General features: G+C 43.5%; 1 protein-coding gene across 9 annotated transcripts in view; it reads left to right on the top strand.

The window, feature by feature from the left end:
- AKAP13 (A-kinase anchoring protein 13) overlaps positions 1-12,730 on the top strand; it is a 314,021-nt gene that overhangs the window by 140,456 nt on the left and 160,835 nt on the right. Inside the window, exon 1 of one of the 9 annotated variants that reach the window (XM_070478211.1) lies at positions 8,585-8,672. The exons of the other annotated variants lie outside the window; for them this stretch is intronic. Coding sequence (XP_070334312.1) covers positions 8,635-8,672 — 38 coding nt within the window. The 5' untranslated portion in view covers positions 8,585-8,634. Of the gene's footprint in view, positions 1-8,584; positions 8,673-12,730 lie in introns of those variants that run through there. 9 annotated transcript variants of the gene reach the window in all.

Below are 12,730 nucleotides of genomic sequence, written 5' to 3' on the forward strand. Positions count from 1 at the left end.
GCCTCCGGTCCAGTGACAGTGGGAGGGGGCACACCTCATGTCAGATGAGCTGTGGATATTTGAGCTCTCCCAGGACCATATTCCAGAGGGCAACGCATTCCGTTCCCTCGCACTTACCATCTGGCCAGAGACTGGATTCCTTCTGCTTGTCTGCCTCTGGAAGACAGGCCTCGTCCCAGAAGTTGAGACCATCAGCTCCATATTACTGCCATGAAGTTCAAGTGCAGTTTTCTCCAGATTCAATCTTAGAGTGCAGAGGTTTTTCTGGGAAGCAGAGTTGGTTACGGATTGCCATCCAGATGGGGAAATAGAATGATTACAACAGCTTCTTTATATGCCGGGAGAGGATGTCACAAGACCGTTCTTGCAGCACAGCTTTAAGGAAACTAGAGTGTGTGTTTTTGGAGAGACTTTGCTTTGCCTTATCCTGCCACCTCTGTTGCATGTGAGAGAGCTGCTTGGCTCCTTTCGAAAGAGGGTAGGTAAAGGAAAGCCCACTTGAGAAGTCTCGGCCACAGTAGGGCAGTGGGAGCACCCACCACAGATCTAACTCTGAACTGAGATTCTTCTGGCTGTTACTGTTCTGCAGCCTAGAAAAAGTGCCAAGTCCTAATTGTTGTTCAGTCACTGAGTCGTGTCCCACTCTTTGCAACCCATGGACTGCAGCACACCAGGCTTCCCTGTCCTTCACTGTCTCCCAGAGTTTGCTCAAATTCATGTCCATTGAGTCAGTGATGCTGTCCAAGCATCTCGTCCTCTGTTGCTCCCTTCTTCTTTGGCCTTCAGTCTTTCCCAGCATCAGAGTCTTTTCCAATGAGTCAGCTCTTCACAGCAGGTGGCCACAGTATTGGAGCTTCAGCATCTGTCCTTCAGTGGACATTCAGGATTGACTTCCTTTAGGATTGACTGATCTCCTTGCAGTCCCAGGGACTCTCAAGACTATTAAGAGTCATAATTAGCAATTTAAGAAATGATCAGGAGGTGATTTTACTAAAGCCCTCACTCTTCCTGTGATGTCAGTAGACTCTTCTAGAATTTCCACCATAGAGAGTCAGGAGAGATGAGATTATCTTTGACAGATGAGGAAGCTGGGATCCAGAGTGGCAGAGTGAGGGGACAAGAGGGACAAGGTGGCCGAGCTGGAAACAGAAGCCGCATCTCCTGCGAGGCTGGCCAGAGTGGCCAGGCTCCCCGCAGAGATTCAGAGAACCCAGGAGGAGACTTCCTGGGATCCACAGCCTTTGCAGTTAACAGAAGTTTATGCATGTGTGTTTCTGAATAAAGAGTTCATCTTGTGAAATTCACAGTGAGATTTGTGGGAAGTTAAGAATTGCTGCACTGTGGATGGTTATCTTTCTTAGTAGTTGACTAAAATCTTTAGACTTGGGTATGCTTACTCCTTCTCCCTTTCAAATTGTAAATTCTCATGGTGGCCTCTTACCTTCCCATTTCAGTTAGTATGAAATTTAAGTATCGTTTGTATCCATTTTACATTGATTGTAGCTGTTGACAGTTTAGCCTCAGCTGAAACATCAAGTTTATTTCAGTCCTTTTATATGTTTCCCAAGATAAATCTGGTGTTTGATTCTTTGCTGCTTATACCGAGTGTTTTGAGTGGGGAACAAAGGGTGCCGTGCTGATATGGGTCCAAGTTCCATTCTACGTTTGTGTCCCTAAGGCTTATTTCCATAGTCTGTTTTGATCGACTGAGCCATCTCTATGTGAAATGTGCTTTGGGTTAAAAACTTTCTCTTAAGTAAGACTCCTGTCTATAGGGAACCTCCGTTTAGGGCAGTTTGGGGAGTTCCCTTTTCTGTAACCTGTAGCTGTTAATTTTCACTTTGTTCAGTGACAGGGAAGAGAGAGATTTTGTTGACTTACAGCTCTTTTGCTTTAGTTTTTATTTTGACTAGGGCTTCTCAGGTGGCTCGGTTGTGAAGAACCTGCCTGCCAATACAGGAGATGTGGGTTCAGTCCCTGGGTTGGGAAGATCCCCTGGAATGGGAAATGGCACCACTCCAGTATTCTTGCCTGGAAAACTCCATGGACAGAGGAGCCCAGCGGGCTGTGGTCCATGAGGTCACAAGGGTTGGACACAACTAAGCACAGAGCTTTATATTTTGATGTCCATTTTGAATATGGATGCATTTGTAATCTGAAAATTCACCGTAAATAAAACGTTACCAGTTTTGCCTGAGAAATCTTACTCCTCGAAGAGGACCTTGCACATCTGCACCTCCTCCTTTTAGGTGGATACACAGTTACCTCCCATGTTTTGAGAAGCTAGTTGCACACGCTGCCCAAGGTCCCTCGGTGATGGGGGCGGAGCAGGGAGACAACCCAGGTCCTCAGGCTCTTAGGTTAGATTGCTCAGGAATGACAGCATTGGAGAAGTGTTGCATTGGCATTGTCTGACAGGAGAATGTTAGAACTGGGAGCTACCTGATGTCTCGTTCACTTAATGACAAATCAGAAACCTTAGGACCTGGGTCACTCATTAGAGCTGAGACCCAGAGGCAATTCATGGTAAAGGCAAAGCATGCAAACTTTGGGGTCAAATCTAAGCTTGTGTTTTGACTCTGCCATTTTTAGCTGTATTAGTTTGGACACACGAAGTAACTTTTCCTCTCTGAGCTTCAGTAATATCTACTTTCTAGAATAATGACTAAGGGTTGGGCATGTACAGTGTGAAAAAAATCAGGGTTTATTGATCCCACAGTTTATGGCCGTTTTTTGGAACACACAAAGGGGCTATAAATATGTTTCAGCTACAAGAGAGACAGTATAGTATGGTGGAATTGCTTAGGGATGAAAAACTTAATATCTAAGTTTCCCCAGCTAGTAGCATGAGTGACTCAGAAAAAGTCACTTTCCCACTTGAGTCTCATGTTTCTCATCACTTAAGGATAATATCTCGTATGTCCACACCATAGGTTGTTAGAACCCAGTGAGATTTGTGCAGATGCCTTGTTAAAGTCAAAGGGACTCTGTATGAAATTGTCCTATGTAGTCATAAAATCACTGAAATGATTTTCACTGGTCAGTGAAGCTCACCTTCCCTTCCTGTCCCCTGTTGATTGGTCTGCCTACACTGTCCTTTTTGTAATGTTAATTATACTTGTCTGTGAATTACAGTCAGTAGAAAGGTCGGGAGAGTCGTAGTGGAGCAGTCTGGTTTTGAGTCCAGGGTCTGCCTGTGTAGAGCTAGAACTGCGTGATGTTGGGTGATCCACTCATGTGAAGCCTTAGTGCCTTGTTTATAACTTGGCAAGAGTAAGGGACCATCTTCAGGGAGTCGCTTTGAGAGAAGAGTGCATAGCATTTCAGGGAGAGAGGGGCACAGCCCAGTGGCTGACATAGATGTCATCTACCCTTTTCTTATTTTTCCTTTCCTTCCTTTGTTGTCCTTTTCTTCATATATTAAGAAAAATATGGCCAAAATGTTGGAAGTCTTTGCAGGCAGCGTTTGAACACTGCTCTTTGATAAGAGTTTGAGATTATTTCGCAGTGTAGCAGGTAACACTAGAAAATTAGTGTGGCTCTCATACGCACAGTGATGTCGGTGCCTCTGGGTTGTTGGAACTAGAGTAGTAAGGAATCATTTACAGTGCTGTCACCCTTACAGGAAGAATATTTCTTTGAGGCATTTCCACTCCCCGGTGTTGACATAAAGGTGCCAAAATATTTTATTTGCCCAAAGAATGAGTTTGAAAGTATTTGTCCTAACAGTACTTCACTTCATTTTCCGTATCAGTTCAACAAATCTGTATTTGTTGAATGCCTGCAGTGCCCTAGAAATCATGGTTGGTACGTTGCAGGTCATACTTCATTTTAACCTTATTACAGCCTTGTGAAATAGGTTTTATCTGTTTTATAGATAAAATATAGAGGCTCAGAGAATTGAAGTAACTGGCCCAAGGCTTTATAGAAATGGTGGCGCTCCTGGTACACACGCAGTGTGGAATTGCCAGGGCCCAGTGCTTCCCTCAGCGCAGATTTGACAGGAGGAGGGAGACTTGGGAAAGGCCCCTGGGATGCTGGGTGGGCATCACTCACTCGGGGACAACCAGCTTTCCATTTAGTCCCAGCCCCTATTCTCCCGAGCAGAGCAAGAGTCTCACTAAAATAACCTAACGTTTGTATTTCACATCATATGGTTTTAGATCTATTTTTTGGTTACCCTTAGGCTACCTTTTGCATTCCGATGCTCCCGACATCCTAATGAGTGGGTCGGGTAGGTGTCCCCGTTTTATAATTGGGGGAACTGAGAGGTGAGGTGCGTGGCCCCGCGTCACAAGGCCACACCAGGCGTGGAGTCCAGTGTTCCCCGGGTGGGGCTGACACGACTGCGTGTGCAGGGCAGAGACGCGGCCTGGCAGACCGAGGCCTCAGCGGGTGGTTTACGCTGTAGCATCGCAGCACTGACCCCTCTGAGAGTCTGGGGGTGCGGCCCCCACACCCATCTTCTGACACCTTTGCTCTTGAAATCCGAGTTCAGGGTCATGTGGTAGAGTAACTGGTACGCAGGTGTACACATTTCACAATGGGACCGAGCCCTGTTGAGCAAGACGTCCTGTGAACATAGTGGTTGCCTTCTTAGGGTCCTCTTCAGGTACTTGACAAGTGGGTCCTTGGTAGCCCATCAGATACAAAACAAGTGTGTAGGCTTTGCTTTTGCTTAGGAGGAGGAAGGATGAAACAGATGTACAAACTTAACATTCAAAATGATGAAAAAAGCAGTTTTTAATTTTACATTTCTCTGGCCCAAGTCTTATCCAGCCATATGTTTGTTGGTCCATCCCTCCTTTCCTCCATGTATCCATTCACTCATCCTCTTTTCTCATTGTGTCACCTGGAGCTTTTTGTTTTGGTCAAGATAGGGTGGCAAAATTGAGTGGAAACTAGGGGTGGTAACAGTAACTGAGTGTTGAATACCTGCTGCATTGGCACTTTACACTGTGTTCTTAGTAAAACCTCTTAGCGAATGTCTAAGACAGAGTTAATACAGGTATCAGTATTTTTTTTACACATGAGAAGATAGACCCAGAAAGGCTAGTTTGCCCAAGGCCATGTGGTTAGTAAATTGGCATTATTCACAAACTTGTGTATTGGTTGTTTCAAAACTCTTTAATACAATTTTGTGAGGAGGCATGTTTGGTAACCTTGTCAGACTTTTAACCAAACTAATGATTCATAGATTTGATTTTCAGTAAAGCCCCCCCTCATCCCCCTTCCTTTTTTGGTAAATTTCTAATCTGAAGCATTTTAAGAATTTTGACATTTCATTGTTTGCTCTTTTAAAAAGCCATTCAGCTACTGATCTCAGGATTTCCTTATCTGGCAACCTGCTGGCAAATTGCAAAATGTACATTCTGAGGATAATGTTTGTATTTATCTAACAATTACACTAGTTACCATTTATTATGTTTGTGTCAGGCGTTTTGGATGAATTCTCATATATTTTCTCCCCTCCCAAACCCTTTGGGGGTGGGCACATTATCCTCAGGTAACAGGTGATCACCATAGCTGGCAAGTAATGGGGCAGTAATTTGAACCAGATGGGAAATCTGAATTAAAACCCGTGGTCTTTTATACTGCCTTGGTCTTTCTAAGAAGGTGAGTGGGTCCTGGTAGGTGGTCAGAACAACAGAGCCATTCCACACGTCTCATGCCTCCTGCTGTGTACTTCTTCTCCCCCCTGCAGTGTGCATGCAAATAGTCCCAGCCTGTGTTTATTCTTGGTGCAACATTTACGCCTCAGAGGTTTTCTTCAAAGAATTATGAATTCACACACCTTAATTTGTGGTGACAAAGTTTCTGTGACCAACAGCATGTGATATTGAAAGTATTTCTGACTTGACTATAGACCCAGGTGGAAGAAAACATGAAACTAGAGCATAGGACTTGATGATGTTTGAGAGAAAATGAAGGATCAGTTGGCACTTTCTACCCTCTAAGGAACACACACGTTTAGTATATTACGCTTTATTTTTATTTGATGAATTTTGAAATTTCCTTAAAGGCATACCAGGACGAAGAATGACTTGAACATCTTACCTGCATTTATTATTAACAGAAATGAAAATGATTTTTAAGCAAAGAAAATAAGGAATGTTGAATAAACCTATGTGACCAAAATCCGTATTTGGCCAAAGCTGACTATCACCAGTGTAGAATGAAGTTGTATCGTACATGAATAAATATGAAATAGTATAAAGAGTAGTTCTATGTGTTTATGAAGGTTTAATGGTTTTGAAAGTCTTGTAGTGGAAAAGCGGTAACTTCTCAGCATCACCAGTGTCTGTCTGCATCGGTCTTGATTCCTTAACAACATACTCACTTTCTGTTGATACATCAGTGTCCCTGAACAGGTAGGTGTTAGAAAATTATAGTTCATGAGAGTTCTTCCAGAGCGTGTTTTTTCTAAGAAGAGTTTTGCACTTAGGATTCTTGATTTAGTGATTTTCAAAGGTCCTTGAGCTGTTGAACGTGGTTAGCATTAGGAAAGTCATTTTGGCAAGGTTTTGCTCAACAGTTTTATTGTCCATACACACTTTATACGCCATTTATAAAGGGCTTGAACATCCCTGGATATAGGTATAGGTGAGGGGTCTTGGAACCAATTCCTGCAGATACAGAGGCATGGTTGTGTATTGTGATGTCCTTGAAGTATTCTTAATAAAGTCTGTTGTTTTGACATTTGATTAGCAAAACATATTTGAGGTACCTCATTTTTTCCTGTTATTTCTTTATACGTTTCTATCTGGATTGAGGATAATTTGTCATAGTGGCTATACATGGTTTTGACATGTCTCCTCTTTGTAAAATTTGAAGGTGGCAATGTTCACTTTTCAGCTTTTTTTTCTCTTATAAGACATGAATCATTTACAAATAGAATCTTCCTTGAAAGGCACATGGCTTAAATGGAATGAGAGATGTGCAACTTAAAGCATTTATTCTAGTGAGTGTTTATTTGGTGTTATGAACAAGTTAGCAAACAGTTAATCAGAATTAGTTTTTATATATCCAATATAATTCTTCCTTGTATCATTTATTTTTCTGTAAACAGTAGTGGCTCAGAAATAGTAAGATGATCTTCATAAAGTTATCTAGCTAGAGCACTCTTTTAATATTCGTATTAACTGTTAAGTTATTTCTCTATTAATTTAACCATCTGAAACACTCTTGTATAGTGCATAGTGGCATTAGCAGTTTGCACAATCACTAATTACTGTAGTGTTTTACTCTTAACAGTAAATACATGTATGCTCTAATTGGTTTTAGAATTTTTGCAGCAAGAGTGTATAAGGAGATTTGCACTTTACATACTTGATCGTTGATCACATACACATTGGGTAGGCATTCAGCTGTTTGGCCTTAAAAATGAGCAAAGCAGAACTTGAATTCATCCCTATTATTTGTCTTCTGTAAACCTCAGTTTTCCTCATCTGTAACATAGGAAGTCACAGCATGTACCTCATAGGTCTGTTCAGATTAAATGAGAGCATGCCTGTGAAATTCTCAGGAACTTAGCCCGTCCCTTTATTTGGAGAGCTGGGGACAAAGATTCATCGTCCGTGAGACGAGCACTCAGCTTACTGTGAGCGTGACGTCTCTGCACACCACCATCCCAATTTCTAACATGTTTTTTCCTGGTCAGGTTCACTGCACAACTGTAATGCTATCTCGTGAAACAGCAGGGCACTGGGAGTCCTGTTTTCTCCTAGCGGTAGAGTGGTTTAGGGGTGGCTGCCTGACCGTTACCCCGCAAGCAGGGTCTCCGTGCCCTTTGCTTTTTAAATGTCTAATACTCAGAAACTGCCTTCTGGTTTGCTAACTAGAGTCACACCACCCCTGGCGTCCCATGGGTTTATTGAGCGCTTTGGGAGAACCAGATGCTATGCTGGTAACACTTTACAGTCAGGGTCGCTTGATCTCACAGCAAACCTAGTATTCCCACTCTACTGACGGGGAAATTGGGCTGCTGAGAAATTGAAGCATGACTAGCCCAAGATCCCACAGGTGGTACAGTCTGAGTAGGGAGTCAAACCAAGTCTGTCAGACTTTCCAACTCATGTTCTAACTATCGTCTTATAAAACTTGTGTTTTAAATTATTCAGCAGCATGGAATCTGTGCCAAATTGCTGATACAGAGTAGTTGTTCAAATGATGGGCTCTTCTTCCTTTGTGCTGTTCCCATTCTGGTCGTTAAGGGCAGGTGGCTGTACTGTGTCAGAAAGGAAGGAAGGCAAAAACTCAGAGTATCAGTGCTAAGAGTCCTAGTGAACCTGCACGTGTGTGTGAAGCATAAATAGTCTAGTGTGTGTTCGTAACACCTAAGGTAGTGGCTTTCCCTTCATTTTAAGATGGATCAGTGGTCCTCCTTCCCCGCCCCCATCTGCTGGCGCTTGTCTTCTCTCCCTCCATCTCCGTGGAGCTGTGGTTGATGCCGTAGGACTCCTTGAGGTCTGGCACTGTGAGGGTGATGTGGTTTCATGAAAGATATTGCAGTAACCCTCAAATAAGGAACTAGGTGCTGCACTTCCTGTCAGAAGTAGACTCAGCAAAACACGCCTTTGGGGAGGCCTGACCTGGCCGTTCCTCCTCTGCTCTTAAAGCCAGGACCCAGATAGGATGGGCTTGCGGTACTCGTGGTGCGTGGGCAGCCGTGAGTGAGTATCTTCTTCCAAACAGATGCACTGCTGAGCTTCATTGTCTACTCTCTGCCATTTGATGGGGCCTTTTGCGGTATCTCAGCGAGTATCTTTGAGCTCCCCCCGCAAGTGACGGTGGTGGTAGTACTGGAGAGGTGTTCTTCTCTGCAGTTGGTTTGTCGGGGTCTTACAAGTATGTTAGCGAGAAACTGAACTTTCTTTTTGAGTTGCGACACACAAGGGGAGAAGGCGGAGGCTGAGTGGTGGTTGGCCGTTGTGTGACAACAGCTGGACGCCGGCAGATTAGCTTAGTTCATCCTGGGCTTACTGAATTTTGTTGGACCACATGCACAGACCTTGAGGTTTGGAGCCAGCCATGGATTCTCCATTTGGATGATATAACCCTTTCTCTGAGGAGTGGCCTCTTAGTTTGTGCTTTTCTACAGTTGAAAACTTGCTTTGGATATTATAAAAATTTTGACAGAAAGCCTACTATACCTGACTGTGGTGATTTAGTCGCTAAGTTGTATCTAGCTCTTGGGACCACATGGACTGTTGCCTGCCAGACTCCTCTGTCCATGGGATTTCCCAGGCAAGCATACTAGAGTGGGTTGCCATTTCCTTCTCCAGGGGATCTTCCCAACTAGGGATCGAACCTGGGTCTCCTGTGTTGCAGGCAGATCCTTTACCCACTGAGCTATGAGGGAAGCCCCTACCATACCTGACACCTGACTAGCTTCTGATAAGTGTTATAGCAGACTTAGAATTTTCAGAATTTGAATGTGTCCTCATAATTTGATATGGACTTTCCTTGTGGCTCAGACGGCAAAGAATCCCCCTTCAATGCAGGAGACCTGGGTTCGATCCCTGCATCAGGAAGATCCCTGGAGGAGGGCTGGCTCCCCGCTCCAGTATCCTTGCCTAGAGCAGCCCATGGACAGCAGAGCCTGGTGGGCTACAGTCCATGGGGTCGCAGAGTCAGACACAACTGCGCAACACTGACACTTCATTTCACTTCATAATTGGACAGTGTGGGGGGTAGGTATCACTGTGGACAGTCTAAAGCGTACAGAAGTTTTGGAATTAGATCTGAATTACTACAGATTCTGGGTTTTTCACTTACTGTGGACTGGGGCAAGCTATTCCTCGAGCCTCATTGTTCCCACAGGAACAGTGGGCACACAGCACCTGTGTGTCAGAGTTGTTGTGAAGATCAGAAGTCCCTGCTGTCCGCCTGACCCTGCAGCACCCGACTTCCCTGGTGGCTCAGATGGTAGAGTCTCCCTGCAGGGGAGGAGACCGGGGTTCGGACCCTGCGTCGGGAAGATCCCCGGGAGGAGCGCGTGGCAACATGCCCCGGCCTGGAAAGTCCCATGGACTGAGGAGCCTGGCGGGCTGTGGTCTCTGGAGTCACCAAGAGGCTGACACCACCAAAGCTGCTAACACTAACCAGCCATACTACTAGTATCACTAGTTTCATTCTTTTGTTTTTTTTCCCCTCTGTTGCTTACTCCTTCCAGCATGTTCTCACCCCACGCAGAAGACAGTGCTAGTTCTGCATGATCGGCGAAGCTCTGTGAGGTCTGACCTGTGTAGAGCTCTGAGACCTCGTTTCGTAACGTTCTCTTCGTTTCCGTCACCTTCCCTGCACAGCCGTGCTGGCCAGCTGCTTGCCTCTTCTCAGGCTGTCTGTCCTTGCTGAACCCTTTGCCTCATACATTCTGTCCTGGCAGCTTCACATGCTCGCTCTTTCACGTGATTCTGATCAGTTGCCGTATCTTCTCAGACCATCTTCTGGCACCTGTGTGCAGAGCCTGTGTCTCCACTCCAAGGAATTTTCTGCCATAAGCACCTTGTTTTATTTGCTTTAAAGCACTTACCTCTAACTGTAATCATACCTCTCTCTATACTGTAACCTCCAACATGGTAGGAATCTTGGCTGTCTCATTTATTCATCAATATTATTTCTCACACCTGGAAACATAATAGATACTGCATGAGTATGCATGTTTGAATAAGTGAAAAAATATATAGCTAGGTCATCTTCTGAAAATGTATGTGTGTTTTTACTGTTTGTTTTTGTTTTTTAACATCATCCTGAGATAACTTAAGAACGGCATAAAGAAGACTAAATTCCGGTGGAATGCATTTGTAGCACAATGGCATGCTACCTGTAGTGTTATCTGTTTAGTGGACTTCTGGAAGCATTTTATTTGGCATTAAAGCATTTGAAAACAAGCATTCATATAGATCTTATACCTTTCATGTATAGAGAAACAATATTTTTGTAATTGCTACATGTATAACCCAGTTTGCTCCTATTTAATAGGATATGGATTTTCATTTTAAGGTTGTACTGAGTAAAGTAAAATTCTCTGTATATTTATACTGGAAATATCTTCCAAGATCTTTTTATATGCAGACCATTTTAGAGAATATGTGCTAATATGAAAATAGTTCTGTTAAGGTACAAGTGTTCAGTAGAATACCTTCAGTACCTTTTTAAAAGGTAATCTAAAGGAGCATTTAGCTTTTGTTTTAGCTCATTAATCTACATGAGTAACTGTACTAAATTGCTTAGGAATAGATTGCTTGGAATGAATCTTTTTTTAAGAAATCATGTTTTAGCCCTCAGGCAGCCCTAACTCTGTGAAACCTTGTTTGGTTTACCTGAACTTTGTTCTCCATCTACATGTAGAACATCAGCCTTGTCACCTGGACCATCACACGTATTTATAATGAAAGAACTCTGAAAAGCTGAGTCCTGCTGTTCAGTGTATGGTGGTCGCTCAGGACCGGCCACTCGTCCCAGTATCCATGAATGCGCAAGTCCCGTAGTTGGCCATCTGTATCTCTAGTTCTGTAGCCTCAGTTTCAAGCAGCTATAGACTGTATAGTACTTTAGTGGATTTATTGAAAAATATTCGCATGTACATGAGACCCATACGGCTCAAACCTGAGTTGTTTAGGGATCAGCTGTACCATTTTTACTATGTACGGTGACTAGCTTTCTATATTTCACATTTTATTAAAGGAAATCATGTCATTGTATTAGTGAAAGAAGCTCTTCGTGACATGCCTGTTAAAGTAGATTTTCAGATGCTTTTGGTTTTCTAAAAGTAGTTAAACACTGGTTGGGACTGAGCTTTTAAAATATTCTTGAATATCCTTGAGTTAGTTTCCGGGCCTATGTGAAGTATTCCCTGGGAGAAAAGAAAATTTGTCCAGCGGGTCTGTAGCTGGTACCACATTCCATGTTTCCATCCATGCCGTGCTGTTTCTTTCTGCTGCAACTGGCCTGTCCCCCCAGGGTCTGTAGATTTTAAGAATGTGAATTGTGGTTCCTGGCAGACTGGAGGGATCGCTGTTGTTCAGCATGAGGCAGGCCCTGAATCAGGGCTGCTCTGCCAGCTCTTTGTCCCTGCTCCATGATGAGATCAGTGTAAAGTATGTTGGGACTGTGTGTTTAGAAACTTTTATAGTGATCTGACATGGGCTTCCCAGGTAGCACAGTGGTGAAGAATCTGCCTTCCAATGCAGGAGATGCAAGAGATGCAGGTTTGATCTCTGGGTCAGGAAGATCTGGAGGAGGAAATGGGAACCCATTCCAGTGTTCTTGCCTGGGAAATTCCCGGGCAGAGGAGCCTGGTGGGCCACAGTCCATGGGGTCAAAACGAGTCGGACATGATTGAGCAGCTGAACACACACAGACAGTAATAGAATAATTGTATATCTGTTTAATCTGTCAAAGCTTTGGACCTAAGTTTTTTGTATAAGTTTTGTTTTTCCAGTAATTTTTAGAATTTTTAATTTTGTGATGAATGGGAAATTTAAGAAAAAATCTGACCGTTCATAAATAGTTTGAGTTCTCACCTGATCCTTTTAATCTACTTATTTTGCGGTGCTGTAAATCAGGGAGAGTGGATCAATGTTTTATGGTTCCTGTATAAGTAGCAGAGTTTCTGGGGAAAGAGTAGAGAAGAGTTACCAGGAAAAATGTCACATGTAGGCCGTGACCAGTCTTTATTTTGACTTCGTTTACTTGTCTGATTGCTTCTAAATAAGATTAATCCATT

Source organism: Odocoileus virginianus, chromosome 16 (assembly GCF_023699985.2).
Source record: "Odocoileus virginianus isolate 20LAN1187 ecotype Illinois chromosome 16, Ovbor_1.2, whole genome shotgun sequence".
In the NCBI taxonomy this organism is placed as follows: Eukaryota; Metazoa; Chordata; class Mammalia; order Artiodactyla; family Cervidae; genus Odocoileus; species Odocoileus virginianus.